The following is a 23,161-nucleotide window of genomic DNA, read 5'->3' on the forward strand; positions in this document are numbered from 1 at the left end:
AAAATTATTGACCTGGTTCGGGAATTGGCTGAGCGGCAGGAGACAGAGAGTGGGGATAATGGGCGGTTGTCAAATTGGCAGGATGTGACTAGTGGTGTCCCACAGGGATCTGTGGTGGGGCCTCAACGATTCATTGTATTTATTAACGACTTAGATGACGGGATAGAGAGCCACATATCCAAGTTTGCCGATGGCACAAAGATAGGCAGCATTGTAAGCAGTGTCAATGGAAGCATAAAATTACAGACAGATATTAATAGATTAAGCTAATGGGCAAAACTGTGGCAAATGGATTTCAAAGTAGGAAAATGTGAGGTCATCCACTTTGGAACTTAGAAGGATAAATCAGAGTACTTCTCAAATGACGAAAAGTTCGAAACAGTGGAGGTCCATGTACGTAGAGACATAGATCATTAAAATATCATGAACAGGTACAGAAAATAATCAAAAAGGCTAATAGAATGCTGGCCTTTATTTTAAAGCCCTGGTTAGACCACACCTGGAGCACTGTGAGCAGTTCTGGGCACCGCACCTTAGGAAGGATATATTGGCCTTGGAGAGAGTGCAGCGTAGGTTTACTAAAATGATACCTGGACTCCAAGGGTTAAATTACGAGGAGAGATTACACAAACTAGGGTTGTTTTCCCTGTAATTTAGAAGATTAAGGGGTGATTTGATCGAAGTTTTCAAGATATTAAGGGGAACTGATAGGCTAGATAGAGAGAAACTATTTCCGCTGGTTAGGATTCTTGGACTAGGGGACACAGCCTAAAAATTAGAGCCAGGACTTTTAGGAGTGAAGTTAGGAAACATTTCTACACACAAAGGGTGATAGAAGTTTGGAACTCCCTTCGGCAAATGGCAGTTGATGCTAGCTCAATTTTTAATTTTAAACCTGAGATTGATAATACCTTTGGTTAACAAAAATCTAAGAGATATGGGGCTACAGCGGGTTCATGGAGTTAGGTCACAGATCAGCCATGATCTCATTGAATGGAGGAACAGGCTCGAGGGGCTAAATGGCCTACTCCTATTGCTATGCTCATATGACAATGATGGGGATGGTAGGTTTGTTGGTAAGGATGAGCTGGACACTGTGATGCGTTTCTGTGGAAGGATGAGCTGGACACTGATGGGGATGGTGGGTTTCGATGGGATGATGAGCTGGACACTGTGATGGGGATGGTGGGTTTCTGTCGAAGGATGAGCTGGACATGTGATGTGGGTGGTGGGTTCAGGCACAGGTCAGGTACAGATATAGGGTACAGGCCTCGTTCAGGTGGAGGTCCAGGTCAGATACAGGGTATTGGTATTGGTACAGGCACAGGGTTTGGGTACATGTACGGTGTATGGGTACGAGGTATGGGTACATTTACGGTATATGGGTGCAGGTATAGGCATAGGGTATGAGTGCATGTACAGTTAATGGGTCCAGGTACAGCCACAGGGTATGGGTACAGGTACATGGTATGAGTGCATGTACAGTTAATGGGTACAGGTACATGGTATGAGTGCATGTACAGTTAATGTGTACAGGTACAGTCACAGGGTATGAGTGCATGTACAGTTAATGGGTGCAGGCACAGGCACAGGGTATGAATGCATGAACAGTTAATGGGTACAGGCACAGGGTATGAATGCATGAACAGTTAATGGGTACAGGTACAGGCACAGGGTATGATTGCATGCACCGCTAATGGGTACAGGTACAGGCACAGGGTATGAATGCTTGAACAGTTAATGGGTACAGGCACAGGATATGAATGCATGAACAGTTAATGGGTGCAGGCACAGGCACAGGGTATGAATGCATGAACAGTTAATGGGTACAGGCACAGGGTATGAATGCATGAACAGTTAATGGGTACAGGCACAGGGTATGAGTGCATGTACAGTTAATGGGTACAGGTACAGGCACAGGGTATGAATGCATGTACAGTTAGTGGGTACAGATACAGGCACAGGGTATGAATGCATGTACAGTTATTGGGTACAGGCACAGGGTATGAGTGCATGTACAGTTAGTGGGTACAGGTACAGGCACAGGGTATGAATGCATGTACAGTTATTGGGTACAGGCACAGGGTATGAGTGCATGTACAGTTAGTGGGTACAGGTACAGGCACAGGGTATGAATGCATGTACAGTTATTGGGTACAGGTACAGGGTATGAGTGCATGTACTGTTAATGGGCACAGGCACAGGGTATGAGTGCATGTACAGTTAGTGGGTACAGGTACAGGCACAGGGTATGAATGCATGTACTGTTAATGGGCACAGGCACAGGGTATGAGTGCATGAACAGTTAATGGGTACAGGCACAGGGTATGAGTGCATGTACAGTTAATGGGCACAGGCACAGGGTATGAATGCATGTACTGTTAATGGGCACAGGCACAGGGTATGAGTGCATGTACAGTTAATGGGCACAGGTACAGGGTATGAATGCATGTACAGTTAGTGGGTACAGGTACAGGCACAGGGTATGAGTGCATGTACTGTTAATGGGCACAGGCACAGGGTATGAATGCATGTACTGTTAATGGGCACAGGTACAGGCACAGGGTTACTGGGGCTGAAGTTCAATGTGGGGAAGTGTGGAGTGGTCAACGTAAGATCTAAGGAAGACAAATAGGAATATTTTCTTAATGGTGAAAATTTGAGTTACACAAACACTATGAAATCATCACTCAAAGCGAGTGTGCAGGTACAAAAACTAATCTTAAATGGACTAAAGTACAAAGGGGAAGAAGTTATGCTTCAGTTGTAGAGAGCCTTGGTCAGACCCTATCAAGAGTACTGCATTCAGTTTTGGGCACCGCACCTCAATAAGGATATATTGGCCTTGTGCAGTGCAGATTGAGGTGTTCAAAACGATTAAGGGATTCAATCGGATACAGAGAAACTATTTCCTCTGATGGGGGATTCCTGAACAATGGGGCACAATCTTTAAATTAGTGCTAGGCCGTTCGGGTGTGATGTCAGGAAGCACTTTTTCCACACGAAGGGTAGTGGAAATCTGGGACTCTTTCTCCAAAAAGGCTGTGGATGCTGGGGGACAATTGAAGCTTCCAAGACTGAGATTGAAAGATTTTTATTTGGCAAGGCTATTAAGGGATATCGGTCCCTTAAAGGCGGGAGAATGGATTAAAGAAACAGGTCAGCCATGATGTAGTTGAATGGTGGAGGAGGCTCGAGGGGCTGCATGGCCTCCTCCTGTTCCAATATCCCATCAAGGGGCTGAATGGCCTCCTGCTGTTCCTATGTCCCATTGAGGGGCTGAATGGCCTCCTCCTGTCCCTACGACCCCTCGGGCCGAATGGCCTCCTCCTGTCCCTACGACCCCTCAGGGGCCGAATGGCCTCCTCCTGTTCCTATGACCATGCTCAACGTAAGGCAGCATGACCTGATTGGGAGGTGGGGGTGCACCAGGTGGTGTCTCCTGTTGAGCGGGGAGATAGGAAGAGGGATGTCTTAGGAAACATTGGAACAGGAGTAGGCCATTCAGCCCCTCGTGCCTGCTCTGCCATTTGATAAGATCATGGCTGATCTGTGATCTAACTCCATATACCTGCCTTTGGCCCATATCCCTTAATACCTTTGGTTGCCAAAAAGCTATCTATCTCAGATTTAAATTTAACAATTGAGCTCGTATCAATTGCCGTTGGCAGAAGAGAGTTCCAAACTTCTACAACCCTTTGTGTGTAGAAATGTTTTCTAATCTCACTCCTGAAAGGTCTGGCTCCAATTTTTAGACTGTGCCCCCTACTCCTAAAATCCCCAACCAGCGGAAATAGTTTCTCTCTATCCACCTTATCTGTTCCCTTTAATATCTTATAAACTTCGATCAGATCACCCCTTAACCTTGTAAACTCTAGAGAATACAACCCCAATTTGTGTAATCTCTCCTCGTAACTTAACCCTTGAAGTCCAGGTATAATTCCAGTAAACCTACGCTGCACTCCCTCCAAGGCCAATATGTCCTTCCGAAGGTGCGGTGCCCAGAACTGCTCACAGTACTCCAGGTGCGGTCCAACCAGGGTTTTGTATAGCTGCAGCATAACTTCTGCCCCCTTGTACTCGAGTCCTCCAGATATAAAGGCCAGCATTCCATTAGCCTTATTGATTAAGAACATAAGAAATAGGAGCAGGAGTAGGCCAATCGGCCCCTCGAGCTTGCTCCGCCATTCAATAAGATCATGGCTGACCTGATCCGAACCTCAAATCTAAATTCATGTCCAATTTCCTGCCCGCTCCCCGTAACCCCTAATTCCCTTTACTTCTAGGAAACTGTCGATTTCTGTTTTAAATTCATTTAATGATGTAGCTTCCACAGCTTCCTGGGGCAGCAAATTCCACAGACTTACTACCCTCTGAGTGAAGAAATTTCTTCTCATCTCAGTTTCGAAAGAGCAGCCCCTTATTCTAAGATTATGCCCTTAGTTCTGGTTTCACCCATCCTTGGGAACATCCTTACCGCATCCACCCGATCAAGCCCCTTCACAATCTGATATGTTTCAATAAGATCGCCTCTCATTCTTCTGAACTCCAATGAGTAGAGTCCCAATCTACTCAACCTCTCCTCATATGTCCGCCCCCTCATCCCCGGGATTAACCGAGTGAACCTTCTTTGTACTGCCTCGAGAGCAAGTATGTCTTTTCTTAAGTATAGAGACCAAAACTGTATGCAGTATTCCAGGTGCGGTCTCACCAATACCTTACACAACTGCAGCAATACCTCCCTGTTTTTATATTCGATCCCCCTAGCAATAAAAGCCAACATTCCGTTGGCCTTACATAAGAACATAAGAAATAGGAGCAGGAGTAGGCCAATCGGCCCCTCGAGCCTGCTCCGCCATTCAATAAGATCATGGCTGATCTGATCCCAACCACAAATCTAAAGAACACAAGAAGTCGGAGCAGGACCCGGCCACTCAGCCCCTGGGCCCTCTCCGCCACCCACAGGGCATTGACCGATCCGAACTCAGCTTCATGTCCAATTTCCTGCCCGCTCCCCATAACCCCTAATTCCCTTTACTTCTAGGAAACTGTCTATTTCTGTTTTAAATTTATCTAATGATGGAGCTTCCACAGCTTCCTGGGGCAGCAAATTCCACAGACCTACCACCCTCTGAGTGAAGAAGTTTCTCCTCATCTCAGTTTTGAAAGAGCAGCCCCTTATTCTAAGATTATGCCCCCTAGTTCTAGTTTCACCCATCTTTGGGAACATCCTCACAGCATCCACCCGATCAAGCCCCTTCACAATCTTATATGTTTCAATAAGATCGCCTCTCATTCTTCTGAACTCCAATGAGTAGAGTCCCAATCTACTCAACCTCTCCTCATATGTCCACCCCCTCATCCCCGGGATTAACCGAGTGAACCTTCTTTGTACTGCCTCGAGAGCAAGTATGTCTTTTCTTAAGTGTGGACACCAAAACTGTATGCAGTATTCCAGGTGCGGTCTCACCAATACCTTATATAACTGCAGCAATACCTCCCTGTTTTTATATTCTATCCCCCTAGCAATAAAAGCCAATATTCCGTTGGCTTTCTTGATCACCTGCTGCACCTGCATACCAACTTTTTGATTTTCTTGCACGAGGACCCCCAGATCCCTTTGTACTGCAGTACTTTCCAGTCTCTCGCCATTAAGAAAATAACTTGCTCTCTGATTTTTCCTGCCAAAGTGCATAACCTCACATTTTCCAATATTATATTGCATCTGCCAAATCTCCGCCCACTCACCCAGCCTGTCTATATCCCCTTGCAGGTTTTTTATGTCCTCCTCACTCTCTACTTTCCCTCCCATCTTTGTATCATCTGCAAATTTTGATATGTTGCACTCGGTCCCCTCCTCCAAATCGTTAATATAGATTGTAAAGAGTTGGGGACCCAGCACCGACCCCTGTGGAACACCACTGGTTACTGGTTGCCAGTCCGAGAATGAACCATTTATCCCAACTCTCTGCCTCCTGTTCGATAACCAATCCTCCACCCATGCCAGAATATTACCGCCAATCCCGTGATTTTTTTATCTTAAGTAATAATCTTTTATGTGGCACCTTGTCGAATGCCTTCTGGAAGTCTAAATACACTACGTCCACTGGTTCCCCTTTATCCACCCTGTACGTTATATCCTCAAAGAACTCAAGCAAATTTGTCAGACATGACTTCCCCTTCATAAAGCCATGCTGACTTTGTCCTATTAAATTATGCTTATCTAAATGTTCCGTTACTGTCTCCTTAATAATAGACTCCAAAATTTTACCCACCACAGATGTTAGGCTAACTGGCCTATAATTTCCAGCCTTCTGCCTACTACCCTTTTTAAATAACTGTGTTACATTAGGAGTTTTCCAATCTGCCGGGACCTCTCCTGAGTCCAGGGAATTTTGGAAAACTATCACCAAAGCATCCACAATCCCCACTGCCACTTCCCTCAAGACCCTAGGATGGAAGCCATCAGGTCCAGGTGATTTATCCGCCTTGAGTCCCATTAATTTACTGAGTACCAATTCCTTAGTGATTTTAATCGTATTTAGCTCCTCCCCCCCGAGAGTCCCCTGTTTGTCCAGTGTTGGGATATTCTTAGTGTCCTCTACCATAAAGACTGAAACAAAATATTTGTTCAGCATTTTTGCCATCTCCATGTTTCCCACCATTAATTTCCCGGTCTCATCCTCTAAGGGACCTACGTTTGCCTTAGCCACCCTTTTTCTTTTTATATAACTACAGAAACTCTTGCGATCTGTTTTTATATTTTTTGCTAATTTCTTTTCATAATCTAACTTCCCTTTCTTAATCAATCCTTTAGTTACTTTTTGCTGTCTTTTGAAGACTTCCCAATCTTCTATCCTCCCACTAAGTTTGGCTACCTTATATGTCCTTGTTTTTAGTCGGATACTATCCTTGATTTCTTTACTTAGCCACGGATGGCTGTCATTTCTTTTACACCCTTTTTTCCTCAGTGGAATATATTTATTTTGAAAGTTGTAAAATAACTCCCTAAATGAACACCACTGCTCATGTACCGTCTTACCCTTTTATCTATTTTCCCAGTCCACTTTAATCAATTCCGCTCTCATACCATCATAGTCTCCTTTATTCAAGCTCAGTACGCTTGTTTGAGAATCAACCTTCTCACCCTCTAATTGGATATGGAATGTAACCATATTGTGGTCGCTCGTTCCAAGGGGATCCTTAACTAGGACATTATTAATTAATCCTGACTCATTACACAGGACCAGGTCCAAGGTTGCCTGCCCCCTTGTAGGATCAGTTACATACTGCTCAAGAAATCCATCCCTGATGCACTCAATGAACTCTTCCTCAAGGCTGCTCTGCCCAATTTGATTTGCCCAGTTAATATGATAGTTAAAATCCCCCATAATTATAGCTGTTCCCTTATTACATGCCCCGACTATTTCCTGATTAATACTTCTTCCAGCAGAGTTGCAACTATTCGGAGGCCTATATACTATGCGCACTAGTGTTTTTTTCCCCTTATTATTCCTTATCTCTACCCAAACTGTTTCATTATCCTGATCCTTTGTCCCAATATCATTTCTCTGTATTACAGTGATTCCTTCCTTTATTAACATAGCCACCCCACCTCCCCTTCCTTCCTGCCTGTCCTCCCTGGCATATTTAATTCCCAGTCGTTGTCACCTTGCAGACATGTTTCTGTAATGGCCACAAGATCATACCCATACGTAGTTATTTGTGCCGTTAACTCGTCCATTTTGTTACGAATGCTACTTGCATTCAGATAAAGAACTTTCAAATATGTTTTGTGACACTTAGTTCCTGCTTTTTCCTTTTTTAACACTTTACCTATTACTCCATACCTTCTGTCCCTTTCTGACGCGCTTTCCTCTGTCTCCCTGCTCAGGTTCCCAACCCCTTCTTGATCACCTGCTGCACCTGCATACTAACTTTTTGATTTTCTTGCACGAGGACCCCCAGATCCCTTTGTACTGCAGTACTTTCCAGTCTCTCGCCATTAAGATAATAACTTGCTCTCTGATTTTTCCTGCCAAAGTGCATAACCTCACATTTTCCAATATTATATTGCATCTGCCAAATCTCCGCCCACTCACCCAGCCTGTCTATATCCCCTTGTAGGGTTTTATGTCCACCTCACTCTCTACTTTCCCTCCCATCTTTGTATCATCTGCAAACTTTGATATGTTACACTCGGTCCCCTCCTCCAAATCGTTAATTTCGATTGTAAAGAGTTGGGGACCCAGCACCGATCCCTGCGGAACACCACTGGCTACTGGTTGCCAGTCCGAGAATGAACCATTTATCCCAACTCTCTGCTTCCTGTTAGATAACCAATCCTCCACGCATGCCAGAATATTACCCCCAATCCAGTGATTCTTTATCTTGAGCAATAATCTTTTTTGTGGCACCTTGTCGAATGCCTTCTGGAAGTCTAAATACACTACGTCCACTGGTTCCCCTGTATCCACCCTGTACGTTATGTCCTCAAAGAACTCAAGCAAATTTGTCAGACATGACTTCCCCTTCATAAAGCCATGCTGACTTTGTCCTATTAAATTATGTTTATCCAAATGTTCCGCTACTGTCTCCTTAATAATAGACTCCAAAATTTTACCCACCACAGATGTTAGACTAACTGGTCTATAATTTCCAGCCTTCTGCCTACTACCCTTTTTAAATAAGGGTGTTACATTAGCAGTTTTCCAATCTGCCGGGAACTTTGCCGAGTCCAGAGAATTTTGGAAAATTATTACCAAAGCATCCACAATCCCGACTGCCACTTCCCTCAAGACCCTAGGATGTAAGCCATCAGGTCCAGGGCATTTATCCGCCTTGAGTCCCATTAATTTACTGAGTTCCTGTTCATGACACTTCTGGAAGTCCATATAAATAACATCCATTGACATTCCCCTGTCCACTGCTTTAGTCACCTCTTCAAAAAATTCAATCATGTTTGTCAGGCACGACCTACCTTTCACAAATCCATGCTGGCTCTCTCTGATTAACTGAAAATTCTCGAGGTCACCCTATCCTTCATTATGGACTCCAGCATTTTCCCCACAACAGATGTTAGGCTAACTTGTCTATAATTCCCTGGTTTACCTCTCTCCTTTCTTAAAAAGCAGAGTGACATGTGCAATTTTCCAATGTAGAGAGACAGTTCCTGAATCTGGAGAACTTTGAAAGATTATAGTTAGGGCATCTGCAATGTGCTCACCTACTTCCTTTAAAACCCGGGGATGGCAACCATCTTGTCCTGGGGATTTGTCACTCTTTAGTGCCATTATTTCCTTCATTACTGTTGCTTTACTTATGTTAATTTTATTGAGTCCCTGTCCCCGATTCATTATTAGTTTTCTTGAGATTTCCGGCATGCTGTCCTCTTTCTCGACTATAAATACTGACGCAAAGTAATTATTCAACATGTCCGCCATTTCCCCATTGTCAATGACAGTATCCCCACTTTCAGTTTTTAAGGGGCCAACACTGCTCCTGACCACCCTCTTTTTCCTGATATAACTATAAAAGTTCTTTGTATTGGTTTTGATATCCCTTGCAAGTTTCTTTTCATACTCTCTTTTTGTAGCTCTTACTATCTGTTTTGTGACCCTTTGTTGATCTTTGTATCTTTCCCATTCGCCAGGATCTGTGCCATTTTTTGCCTTTTTGTATGCCCTTTCCTTATGTCTTATACCGTCCCTTACCTCTTTAGTTGTCCATAGCTGGGTTTTTTTGGCAAGCAGAGTTCTTGCCCCTCAGGGGTACAAACCGATTCTGTATCACGTTAAATGTTTCTTTAAACATTTCCCACTGATCATCAGTCGTTTTACCCATTAACAGATTTGCCCAGTTTACTGTGGACAGTCTCTGTCTCATCCCATTGAAGTCGGCCTTGCCCAAGTCTAGAATCTTAGCAGCTGACTCACTTTTCTCCCTTTCAAACACTACATTGAACTCGACCATGTTATGATCGCGATTGGATAGATGTTCACGCACAGTTAAGCCGTTAACTAAATCTGGTTCGTTGCCTCTAGATCTTGCAGGAAGATTTTAAGGAGATCAGAAAGAGTGTAAAAAACAGGACCTCAAAGGTAGTATTCTCCGGATTACTCCCTGTGCCACGCGCTAGCGAATATAGAAATAGGAGGATATTACAGATGAATGTGTGGCTGGAGAGATGGTGCATTTAGATTCCTGGGGCATTGGGACCGGTTCAGGGGGAGGTGGGACCTGGACAAGCCGGACGGGTTGCACCTCAACAGGGCCAGGACCAATATCCTCACAGGGAGGTTTGCTAGTGCTGTGGGGACGGTTTAAACTAACTTGACAGGGGGATGGATACCTGAACGTTGATTCAGAAGGGAGAGAAGCAGAGCTGGAAATGGAAGGCAAAAAATTAGTAAGTGATTTTGGAAGGCAGAGGAAACAAAGGTTAGAAAATAAACAGCAAGGAAGTTTGGCAGTGCTTAAAGGTCAGTGCTTAAATTGTCAGACACCGAGAACTCAATACTACAGAAAGCCTAGAGTATAAAAAGTGCAGGGATGAAATTAAAAAGGAAATTAGGAAAGCAAAGAGAGGGCATGAGAAAATATTGGCAAGTAAAATCAAGGAAAACCCGAAGATGTTTTATAAATACATTAAGAGCAAGAGAATAACTAAGGAAAGAGTAGGGCCTATTAGAGACCAAAAGGGTAACCTATGTGTGGAGGCAGAAGATGTTAGTATGGTTCTTAATGAATACTTTGCATCTGTCTTCACAAAAGAGAGGGATGATGCAGACATTGTAGTTGAGGAAGAGTGTGAAATATTGGATGGGATAAACATAGTGAGAGAGGAAGTATTAAGGGGATTAGCATCTGGGTGGGGGACTTCAATGTCCATCACCAAGAGTGGCTCGGTAGCACCACCACTGACCGAGCTGGCAGAGTCCTGAAGGACATAGCTGCCAGACTGGTCCTGCGGCAGGTGATGAGCCAACCAACACGAGGGAAAAACTTACTTGACCTCGTCCTCACCAATCTACCTGGCGCAAATGCATCTGTCCATGACAGTATTGGTAGGAGTGACCACCGCACAGTCCTCGTGGAGATGAAGTCCCGTCTTCGCACTGAGGACACCATCCAACGTGTTGTGTGGCACTACCACCGTGCTAAATGGGATAGATTCAGAACAGATCTCGCAGCTCAAAACTGGGCATCCATGAGGCGCTGTGGGCCATCAGCAGCAGCAGATTTGTATTCCAGCACAATCTGTAACTTCATGGCCCGGCATATTCCTCACTCTACCATTACCAACATGCCAGGGGATCAACCCTGGTTCAATGAGGAGTGTAGAAGAGCATGCCAGGAGCAGCACCAGGCATACCTAAAAATGAAGTGCCAATCTGGTGAAGCTACAACTCAGGACTACATGCATGCTAAACAGCGAAAGCAACATGCTATAGACAGAGCTAAGCGATTCCACAACCAACGGATCAGATCAAAGCTCTGCAGTCCTGCCACATCCAGTCGTGAACGGTGGTGGACAATTAAACAACTAACGGGAGGAGGAGGCTCTGTAAACATCCCCGTCCTCAATGATGGCGGAGTCCAGCACGTGAGTGCAAAAGTCAAGGCTGAAGCGTTTGCAATCATCTTCAGCCAGAAGTGCCGAGTGGATGATCCATCTCGGCCGCCTCCCGATATCCCCACCATCACAGAAGCCAGTCTTCAGCCAATTCGATTCACTCCATGTGCACTGGATACAGCAAAGGCTATGGGCCCCGACAACGTCCCGGCTGTCGTGCTGAAGACTTGTGCTCCAGAATTAGCTGCGCCTCTAGCCAAGCTGTTCCAGTACAGCTACAACACTGGCATCTACCGGACAATGTGGAAAATTGCCCAGGTATGTCCTGTCCACAAAAAGCAGGACAAATCCAATCCAGCCAATTACCGCCCCATCAGTCTACTCTCAATCATCAGCAAAGTGATGGAAGGTGTCGTCGACAGTGCTATCAAGTGGCACTTTCTCACCAATAACCTGCTCACCGATGCTCAGTTTGGGTTTTGCCAGGACCACTCTGCTCCAGACCTAATTATAGCCTTGGTCCAAAGATGGACAAAATAGCTGAATTCCAGAGGTGAGGTGAGAGTGACTGCCCTTGACATCAGCCCTAGTAAAATTGAAATCAATGGGAATCAGGGGGAAAACTCTCCAGTGGCTGGAGTCATACCGAGCACAAAGGAAGATAGCAGTGGTTGTTGGAGGCCAATCATCTCAGCCCCAGGACATTGTTGTAGGAGTTCCTCAAGGCAGTGTCTTAGGCCCAACCATCTTCAGCTGCTTCATCAATGACCTTCCCTCCATCATAAGGTCAGAAATGGGGATGTTCGCTGATGATTGCACAGTGTTCAGTTCCATTCGCAACCCTTCAAAGAATGAAGCAGTCCAAGCCCGCATGCAGCAAGACCTGGACAACATCCAGGCTTGGGCTCATAAGTGGCAAGTAACATTCGCGCCAGACAAGTCCCAGGCAATGACCATCTCCAACAAGAGAGAGTCTAACCACCTCCCCTTGACATTCAACGGCATTACCATCGCCGAATCCCCCACCATCAACATCCTGGGGGTCACCATTGACCAGAAACTTAACTGGACCAGCCATATAAATACTGTGGCTACAAGAGCAGGTCAGAGGCTGGGTATTCTGTGGCAAGTGACTCACCTCCTGACTCCCCAAAGCCTTTCCACCATCTACAAGGCACAAGTCAGGAGTGTGATGGAATACTCACCACTTGCCTGGATGAGTGCAGCTCCAACAACACTCAAGAAGCTCGACACCATCCAGGACAAAGCAGTCCGCTTGATTGGCACCCCATCCACCACCCTAAACAGTCACTCCCTTCACCACCGGCGCACAATGGCTGCAGTGTGTACCATCCACAGGATGCACTGCAGCAACTTGCCATGGCTTCTTCAACAGCACCTCCCAAACCCGCCACCTCTACCACCTAGAAGGACAAGAGCAGCAGGTAGATTGAAACAACACCACCTGCACGTTCCCCTCCAAGTCGCACACCATCCCGACTTGGAAATATATCGCCGTTCCTTCATCGTCACTAGGTCAAAATCCTGGAACTCCCTTCCTAACAGCACTGTGGGAGAGCGTTCACCACATGGACTGCAGCAGTTCAAGAAGGCGGCTCACCACCACCTTCTCAAGGGCAATTAGGGATGGGCAATAAATGCCGGCCTCGCCAGCGCCGCCCACATCCCACGAACGAATATTTTTAAAAATCGCGGATGAAATGTATCGCAGGCTGTTAAATGAAGAAGGAAGGAAAGTGCGGAGGCTCTGACCATCATTTTCCATCCTCACTGGATACAGGCGTGGGGCCGGAGCATTGGAGGACTGCTAACACTGTACCGTTGTTTAAAAAGGGAGAAAAAGTTAGACCGAGTAATTATAGGCCAGTCAGTCTGACCTTGCCAGGGTAAACCGTCACTTGGAAAGGCACAGGTTAATCAAGGACAGTCAGCATGGATTTGTTAAAGGAAGCTCATGTCTAACTAAATTGTTTGAATTTTTTGAGGAGGTAACAAGGAGGGTCGATGAGGTTCGTGCATTTGACGTGGTCTACATGGATTTTAGCAAAACTTTTGACAAGGTCCCACATGGCAGACTGGTCAAAAAAGTAAAAGCCCATGGGGTCCAAGGGAAAGTGGCAAATTGGATCCAAAATTGTCTCAGTGGCAGGAAACAAAGGGTAATGGTTAACGGGTGTTTTTGTGACTGGAAGGCTGTTTCCAGTGGGGTTCCGTAGGGCTCAGTACTCGGTCCCTTGCTTTTTGTGATTATATATAAATGATTTGGACTTAAATATAGGGGGCATGATTAAGAAGTTTGCAAATGATACAAAAATTGTGTGGTTGATAGTGAGGGGGAAAGCTGTGGACTGCGGGAAGATATCAATGGACTGGTCAGGTGGGCAGAAAAGTGGCAAATGGAATTCAATCCAGAGAAGTGTGAGGTAATGCATTTGGGGAGAGCAAACAAGGCAAGGGAATACACAATAAATGGGAGGATACTGAGAGGTGTAGAGGAAGTGAGGGACCTTGGAGTGCATGTCCACAGATCCCTGAAGGTAGCAGGACAGGTAGAAAAGGTGGTTAAGAAGGCATATGGAATACTTTCCTTTATTGGTTGAGTCTTAGAATATCAGAGCCAGGAGGTTAAGCTAGAACTGTACAAAACACTGGTTAGGCCACAGCTTGAGTACTGCGTACAGTTCTGGTCACCACATTACAGGAAGGATGTAATTGCACTCGTGAGGGTACAGAGGAGATTTACGAGGATGTTGCCAGGACTGGAGAATTTTAGCTATGGGAAAAGTTTGGATAGGCTGGGGTTGTTTTCTTTGGAATAGAGGAGGCTGAGGGGTGATTTAATTGAGGTGTCCAAAATTATGAGGGTCCTGGATAGAGTGGTCCTCTAGAAATGGAAATAGGGCCTTCCTATTTCCCTTGGCAGAGGGGTCAGTGACCAGGGGGCATAGATTTAAAGTAATTGGTAGAAGGATTCGAGGGGAGCTGTGGAAAAGTTTTTTTACCCAGATGGTGGTGGGGGTCTGGAACGCACTGTCTGAAAGGATGGTAGAAGCTGAAACCCTCAACTCATTTAAAAAGCACCTGGATGCGCACCTGAAGTGCCGTAACCGAGAGGGATCCGGTCCAAGTGCTGGAAACTGGGATTTGGCACATTGGAACAGGAGTAGGCCATTCAGCCCCTCGTGCCTGCTCCACCATTTGATAAGATCATGGCTGATCTGTGATCGAGCTCCATATACCCGCCTTTGGCCCATATCCCTTAATACCTTTGGTTGCCAAAAAGCTATCTATCTCAGATTTAAATTTAGCAATTGAGCTAGTATCAATTGCCGTTTGCGGAAGAGAGTTCCAAACTTCTGCCACCCTTTGTGTGTAGAAATGTTTTCTAATCTTGCTCCTGAAAGGTCTGGCTCTAATTTTTAGACTGTGCCCCCTACACCGAGAATCCCCAACCAGCGGAAATAGTTTCTCTCTATCCACCCTATCTGTTCCCCTTAATATCTTATAAACTTCGATCAGATCACCCCTTAACCTTCGAAACTCCAGAGAATACAACCCCAATTTGTGTAATCTCTCCTCGTAACTTAACCCTTGAAGTCCAGATATCATTCTAGTAAACCTGCACTGCACTCCCTCCAAGGCCAATATGTCCTTCCGAAGGTGCGGTGCCCAGAACTGCTCACAGTACTCCAGGTGCAGTCTAACCAGGGTTTTGTATAGCTGCAGCATAACTTCTGCCCCCTTGTACTCCAGTCCTCCAGATATAAAGGCCAGCATTCCATTCGCCGTCTTGATTATTTTCTGCACCTGTTCATGACACTTCAATGATCTATGTACCTGAACACCTAAGTCCCTTTGGACATCCACTGTTTTTAACTTTTTACCATTTAGAAAGTACCCTGTTCTATCCTTTTTTGATCCAAAGTGGATGACCTCACATTTGTCTACATTGAATTCCATTTGCCACAGTTTTGCCCATTCACCTAATCTATCAATATCGCTTTGTAATTTTATGTTTTTATCCACACTGCTTACAATGCCACCAATCTTTGTGTCATCGGCAAACTTAGATATGAGACTTTCTATGCCTTCATCTAAGTCGTTAATAAATATTGTGAATAATTGAGGCCCCAAGACAGATCCCTGCGGGACTCCACTAGTCACATCCTGCCAATGTGAGTACCTTCCCATTATCCATACTCTCTGTCGCCTTTCGCTCTGCCAACTTCCTAACCAAGTCCGTATTTTTCCCTCGATTCCATGGTCTTCTATCTTAGCTAACAGTCTCTTATGTGGGACCTTATCAAATGCCTTCTGGAAGTCCATATAAATAACATCCATTGACATTCCCCCCTCTCCACTGGTTGGCTCATTTTCGTCTGGTGCGGACACGATCGGCCGAATGGCTTCCTTCTGTGCCGTAAATTTTAGAGTCATAGAGTCATAGAGTTATACAGCACGGATAGAGGCCCTTCGGCCCATCGTGTCCGCGCCGGCCATCAGCCCTGTCTACTCTAATCCCATATTCCAGCATTTGGTCCGTAGCCTTGTATGCTATGGCATTTCAAGTGCTCATCCAAATGCTTCTTGAATGTTGTGAGGGTTCCTGCCTCCACAACCCTTTCAGGCAGTGAGTTCCAGACTCCAACCACCCTCTGGGTGAAAAAGTTCTTTCTCAAATCCCCTCTAAACCTCCCGCCTTTTACCTTGAATCTATGTCCCCTTGTTATAGAACCCTCAACGAAGGGAAAAAGCTCCTTAGTATCCATCCTATCTGTGCCCCTCATAATTTTGTACACCTCAATCATGTCCCCCCTCAGCCTCCTCTGCTCCAAGGAAAACAAACCCAATCTTCCCAGTCTCTCTTCATAGCTGAAGCGCTCCAGCCCTGGTAACATCCTGGTGAATCTCCTCTGCACCCTCTCCAAAGCGATCACATCCTTCCTGTAGTGTGGCGACCAGAACTGCACACAGTACTCCAGCTGTGATTCTATGAAGGTGACTGGGTTGGGGTAGTGTTTCCGTCGACGCCCAGTTACCTCTGGAGCAGGTACACTGCCTATTGGTTTATTGTGTGATTAACCGGCAGTGGGTGGTGCTCTGAATACTAATCAATCTTTGTTGGTTTATACTATAGGTCCATACAAAGTTTCACAATCGACAAGCACATGTTCCTGGCAGTAACACTTCCTGCCTCAGCTTCTCATATGATGGGAATACCCTGGCATCTCGCGGTGGTATGTGCCTGCCTCTGTGTGTGTGTGTGTGTGTGTGTGTGTGTGCGTGCGTGCGCGCGCGTGCGTGCCTTTGTGTGTGTGTGTGTGTGCGCGCGCGCGTGCGTGCCTTTGTGTGTGTGTGTGCGCGCGCGTGCGTGCCTTTGTGTGTGTGTGTGTGTGCGCGCGCGCGTGCGTGCCTTTGTGTGTGTGTGTGCGCGCGCGTGCGTGCCTTTGTGTGTGTGTGTGCATGCGCATGCCTGCGTGCTTGCGAGTGTGTGCGTGCGCGCATGCGCCTATAAGCAGATTGGAGTGGGCACCGAGCCTGTGTTCGAGCCCAGGGATCCTACCAGTGGATGTGTGTATCTGTTCCTCATTCAGTTAGATAATGACTGCTCTGCTGTCCAGCAGAAAATAAGGAAAGCTTACCTGACAGATCAGATTATTCTCCAGTCTCCCTCAATCTTTCTCCCTTCATTTGTTAGACTCTGGACACCGATCCCCTGGGTGGGGTTTGTAGGATTAGACTCTGGACACCGATCCCCTGGGTGGGGTTTGTAGGATTAGACTCTGGACACTGATCCCCTGGGTGGGGTTTGTAGGATTAGACTCTGGACACCGATCCCCGGGGTGGGGTTTGTAGGATTAGACTCTGGACACCGATCCCCGGGGTGGGGTTTGTAGGATTAGACTCTGGACACTGATCCCCTGGGTGGGGTTTGTAGGATTAGACTCTGGACACCGATCCCCGGGGTGGGGTTTGTTTGAGAGGGAGTCGGGGGTTGGTGTGAGGTGATTGTGCCTTGGTCCAGAACTGGAGTCCCAGAGATCCAGAGGTATCCAGACTGTGAGTGAGGCAGAGTAATTAGGACAGAACACAGGCCTATCACCCTGACGTTCATGGCAGCTTTCGCAGATTGGGAGATTAAAATGTTGCTCACGTGTTTTCTAGGTGACGACACCATTAAAACCTGGGACATGAGGAATTTCCGCAACCCCCTCAATGTGGCATCAGGTCTCCTGAACTTCTTCCCCATGTAAGTTTGTGGAATTATTCAACGAACATCGTAACGTAAAAATCTGAAGGGCTTTGGGCTGGGAGTAATACCTCGATCAGCGCCCTGTTACTGGGAGTAATATCTCGATCCGCGCCTTGTTTACTGGGAGTAATACCTCGATCGGCGCCCTGTTACTGGGAGTAATATCTCGATCAGTGCCCTGTTACTGGGAGCAATACGTCGATCAGCGCCCTGTTACTGGGAGTAATATCTCGATCGGTGCCCTGTTACTGGGAGCAATACGTCGATCAGCGCCCTGTTACTGAGAGTAATACCTCGATCAGTGCCCTGTTTACTGGGAGCAATACCTCGATCGGTGCCCTGTTACTGGGAGTAATACCTCGATCGGTGCCCTGTTACTGGGAGTAATACCTCGATCGGTGCCCTGTTACTGGGAGTAATACCTCGATCGGTGCCCTGTTACTGGGAGTAATACCTCGATCGGTGCCCTGTTACTGGGAGTAATACCTCGATCGGTGCCCTGTTACTGGGAGTAATACCTCGATCGGTGCCCTGTTACTGGGAGTAATACCTCGATCGGTGCCCTGTTACTGGGAGTAATACCTCGATCGGTGCCCTGTTACTGGGAGTGATACCTCGATCGGTGCCCTGTTACTGGGAGTAATACCTCGATCGGTGCCCTGTTACTGGGAGTAATACCTCGATCAGTGCCCTGTTACTGGGAGTAATACGTCGATCAGCGCCCTGTTTGCTGGGAGTAATACGTCGAACAGTGCCCTGTTTGCTGGGAGTAATACGTCGATCAGTGCCCTGTTTACTGGGAGTAATACCTCGATCGGCGCCCTGTTACTGGGAGTAATACCTCGATCGGTGCCCTGTTACTGGGAGTATTACCTCGATCGGTGCCCTGTTACTGGGAGTAATACCTCGATCAGCGCCCTATTTGCTGGGAGTAATACCTCGATCAGTGCCCTGTTACTGGGAGTATTACCTCGATCGGCGCCCTGTTACTGGGAGTAATACCTCGATCGGTGCCCTGTTACTGGGAGTAATACCTCGATCGGTGCCCCATCACTGGGAGTAATATCTCGATCGGTGCCCCGTCACTGGGAGTAATATCTCGATCGGTGCCCCGTCACTGGGAGTAATATCTCGATCGGTGCCCCGTCACTGGGAGTAATATCTCGATCGGTGCCCCGTCACTGGGAGTAATATCTCGATCGGTGCCCCGTCACTGGGAGTCATACCTCCATCGGTGCCCCGTCGCTGGGAGTCGCCCCTGCCCCCAGTTGCCCGTCGCTGGGAGTCGCCCCTGCCCCCAGTGCCCCGTCGCTGGGAGTCGCCCCTGCCCCCAGTGCCCCGTCGCTGGGAGTCGCCCCTGCCCCCAGTGCCCCGTCGCTGGGAGTCGCCCCTGCCCCCAGTGCCCCGTCGCTGGGAGTCGCCCCTGCCCCCAGTGCCCCGTCGCTGGGAGTCGCCCCTGCCCCCAGTGCCCCGTCGCTGGGAGTCACCCCTGCCCCCAGTTGCCCGTCGCTGGGAGTCGCCCCTGCCCCCAGTGCCCCGTCGCTGGGAGTCGCCCCTGCCCCCAGTGCCCCGTCGCTGGGAGTCGCCCCTGCCCCCGTGCCCCGTCGCCCCTGCCCCAGTGCCCCGTCGCTGGGAGTCAGACCTGCCCCCGTGCCCCGTCGCTGGGAGTCGCCCCTGCCCCCAGTGCCCCGTCGCTGGGAGTCGCCCCTGCCCCCGTGCCCCGTCGCTGGGAGTCGCCCCTGCTCCAGTGCCCCGTCGCTGGGAGTCGCCCCTGCCCCCAGTGCCCCGTCGCTGGGAGTCGCCCCTGCCCCCGTGCCCCGTCGCCCCTGCCCCAGTGCCCCGTCGCTGGGAGTCAGACCTGCCCCCGTGCCCCGTCGCTGGGAGTCGCCCCTGCCCCCAGTGCCCCGTCGCTGGGAGTCGCCCCTGCCCCCGTGCCCCGTCGCTGGGAGTCGCCCCTGCTCCAGTGCCCCGTCGCTGGGAGTCGCCCCTGCCCCCAGTGCCCCGTCGCTGGGAGTCGCCCCTGCCCCCGTGCCCCGTCGCTGGGAGTCGCCCCTGCCCCCAGTGCCCCGTCGCTGGGAGTCGCCCCTGCCCCCAGTTGCCTGTCGCTGGGAGTCGCCCCTGCCCCAGTGCCCCGTCGCTGGGAGTCGCACCTGCCCCCGTGCCCCGTCGCTGGGAGTCAGTGTCTGGATCTTGCGGTGTATGCGGATTATGGTACATGAGCTTTCCTTGACGCCTGTGTTCTCTCTCTCAGGACAGATTGCTGTTTCAGTCCTGACGATAAACTGCTGGTGACTGGAACATCCATGAAGAAAGGAGAGGGGAATGGAAAGCTGCTTTTCTTCGATCGGCAAACGTTCCACAAACTGTACGAGATCGAGGTCACTGACGCAGTGAGTCATTCTATTAGTGCTGAATCAATCACATTCCACATGCAGCATATGAGGCCCAAGGCATTTCCTCTCAATTTATCATCCTCATTCCGTTAATGTCCCCCACCACCGCACCCCCCCCACCCCTCCCTGATCTGCGCTGTGACCCCCTCTGTCCGCTGTGTATCTAAATGCTGTTTGAAAGTTAACAATGAGAGACCGTTAAGGAGGAGATGGTTCGGGTACAGAGTAGACACATTCCCACGAGGGGGAAAGGAAGGGCATCCAAAGCAAGAGCTCCCTGGATGACGAAAGATATGGAGATTAAAATGGAACAGGAAAAGGAGGCTTATGACAAATGTCAGGTTCATAATCATAGTAGAGAACCAGGCTGTACAGAGAAGATCTAAAAAAAGGGAATAAGAGGGGCAAAGAGAGAGTATGAGAATAGATTAGCGGCTAACATAAAAGGGAACCCAAAAGTCTTTTATAAACATATAAATAGTAAAAGGATAGTCAAAGGAAGCGTGTGACTGATTAGGGACAAAAAAGGAGATCTTCTTGTGGAGGCAGAGGGCACGGCTGAGACACGAAATGAATACTTCACATCGGTCTTCATTAGAGAAGAGGATGCTGCCAATGTAGCAGTAAAGGAGGAGGTGGTAGTGATATTAGACAGGATTAAAAATAGATAAAGAGGAGGTAATTAAAAGATTGGCAGCGTGCAAAGTAGAAAAGTCTCCCGGTCCGGATGGGATGCATCCTCGGTTACTGAGGGAAGTAAGGGTGGAAATTGCAGAGGCTCTGGCCACAATCTTCCAATCCTCCTTAGATATGGGGATGGTGTCAGAGGACTGGAGGATTGCAAATGTTACACCCCTGTTCAAAAAAAGGGGAGAGGGATAAACCTGGCAATTACAGGCCAGTCAGCATAACGTTGGTGGTGAGGAAACTTTTAGAGACAATACCTATAATCTGGGACAAAATTAATTGGCACTTGGAAAAGTCTGGGCAAATAAATTAAAGTCAGCACAGATTTGTTAAAGGCAAATCGTGTTTAACTAACTTGATTGATTTCTTTGATGAAGTAATGGAGAGGGTTGATGAGGGGAGTGTGGTTGATGTGTACGTGGAATTTCAAAAGGCATTTGTTAAAGTACCACATAATAGACCTGTGAGCAAAATTAAATAGATCCCCAGGGCCTGATAATCTGCATCCCAGAGTATTAAAAGAGGTAGCCATGGAAATAGTGGATGCATTAGTGGATGTCATCTTCCAAAATTCTTTAGATTATGGGACAGTTCCTGCAGATTGGAGGGTGGCAAATGTTAACCCCACTATTTAAAAAAGGAGGGAGAGAAAACAGGGAACTACAGACCGGTTAGCCTAACATCAGTAGCAGGGAAAATGCTAGAGTCTATTATAAAGGATGTAATAACAGGACACTTAGAAAATATCAACGGGATTAGACAAAATCAACATGGATTTATGAAAGGGAAATCATAGAGTCATAGAGTTATACAGCACGGATAGAGGCCCTTCGGCCCATCGTGTCCGCGCCGGCCATCAAGCCCAGTCTAATCTAATCCCATATTCCAGCATTTGGTCCGTAGCCTTGTATGCTATGGCATTTCAAGTGCTCATCCAAATGCTTCTTGAATGTTGTGAGGGTTCCTGCCTCCACAACCCTCTCAGGCAGTGAGTTCCAGACTCCAACCACCCTCTGGGTGAAAAAGTTCTTTCTCAAATCCCCTCTAAACCTCCCACCTTTTACCTTGAATCTATGCCCCCTTGTTATAGAACCCTCAATGAAGGGAAAAAGCTCCTTAGTATCCATCCGATCTGTGCCCCTCATAATTTTGTACACCTCAATCATGTCCCCCCTCAGCCTCCTCTGCTCCAAGGAAAACAAACCCAATCTTCCCAGTCTCTCTTCATAGCTGAAGCGCTCCAGCCCTGGTAACATCCTGGTGAATCTCCTCTGCACCCTCTCCAAAGCGATCACATCCTTCCTGTAGTGCGGCGACCAGAACTGCACACAGTACTCCAGCTGTGGCCTAACCAGTGTTTTATACAGCTCCATCATAACCTCCTTGCTCTTATATTCTATGCCTCGGCTAATAAAGGCAAGTATCCCATATGCCTTCTTTACCACCTTATCTACCTGTTCCGCCGCCTTCAGGGATCTGTGAACTTGCACACCAAGATCCCTCTGACCCTCTGTCTTGCCTAGGGTCCTTCCATTCATTGTGTAGTCCCTTGCCTTGTTAGTCCCTCCAAAGTGCATCACCTCGCACTTTTCCGGGTTAAATTCCATTTGCCACTGTTCCGCCCATCTGACCAACCCATCTATATCGTCCTGCAGACTGAGGCTATCCTCCTCGCTATTTACCACCCTACCAATTTTTGTATCATCAGCGAACTTACTGATCATACCTTTTACATTCATATCCAAGTCGTTAATGTAGACCACAAACAGCAAGGGCCCCAGCACAGATCCCTGTGGTACCCCACTGGCCACAGGCTTCCAGTCACAAAAACAACCTTCGACCATCACCCTCTGCCTTCTGCCACTAAGCCAGTTTTGTATCCAAAGTGCCAAGGCACCCTGGACTCCATGGGCTCATACCTTCTTGACCAGTCTCCTGTGCGGGACTTTATCGAAGGCCTTACTGAAATCCATGTATACCACATCCACTGCGTTACCCTCATCCACACGCCTAGTCACCCCCTCAAAAAATTCAATCAAATTAGTCAGACATGATCTTCCCTTGACAAAGCCATGTTGACTATCCCTGATTAATCCTTGCTTCTCCAAGTGGAGACTAATTTTGTCCTTCAGAATTTTTTCCAATAATTTTCCTACCACTGATGTTAAGCTCACTGGTCTGTAGTTCCCCGGTTTTTCCCTACTCCCCTTCTTGAATAATGGTACTACATTA

At 47.6% G+C, this 23,161-nt stretch overlaps 1 protein-coding gene across 2 annotated transcripts in view; it reads left to right on the plus strand.

Annotated features, from left to right (window-relative positions):
- Positions 1 to 23,161, plus strand: part of LOC137311613 (WD repeat-containing protein 70) — a 223,133-nt gene that overhangs the window by 159,544 nt on the left and 40,428 nt on the right. For both annotated transcript variants that reach the window (XM_067978710.1, XM_067978711.1), the window contains 3 exons: positions 16,734 to 16,833; positions 17,762 to 17,846; positions 20,101 to 20,239. In XM_067978710.1, coding sequence (XP_067834811.1) covers positions 16,734 to 16,833; positions 17,762 to 17,846; positions 20,101 to 20,239 — 324 coding nt within the window. The remainder of the gene's footprint in view (positions 1 to 16,733; positions 16,834 to 17,761; positions 17,847 to 20,100; positions 20,240 to 23,161) is intronic.

The sequence above is a fragment of the Heptranchias perlo genome, unplaced genomic scaffold, assembly GCF_035084215.1.
Source record: "Heptranchias perlo isolate sHepPer1 unplaced genomic scaffold, sHepPer1.hap1 HAP1_SCAFFOLD_366, whole genome shotgun sequence".
Taxonomy (NCBI): Eukaryota; Metazoa; Chordata; class Chondrichthyes; order Hexanchiformes; family Hexanchidae; genus Heptranchias; species Heptranchias perlo.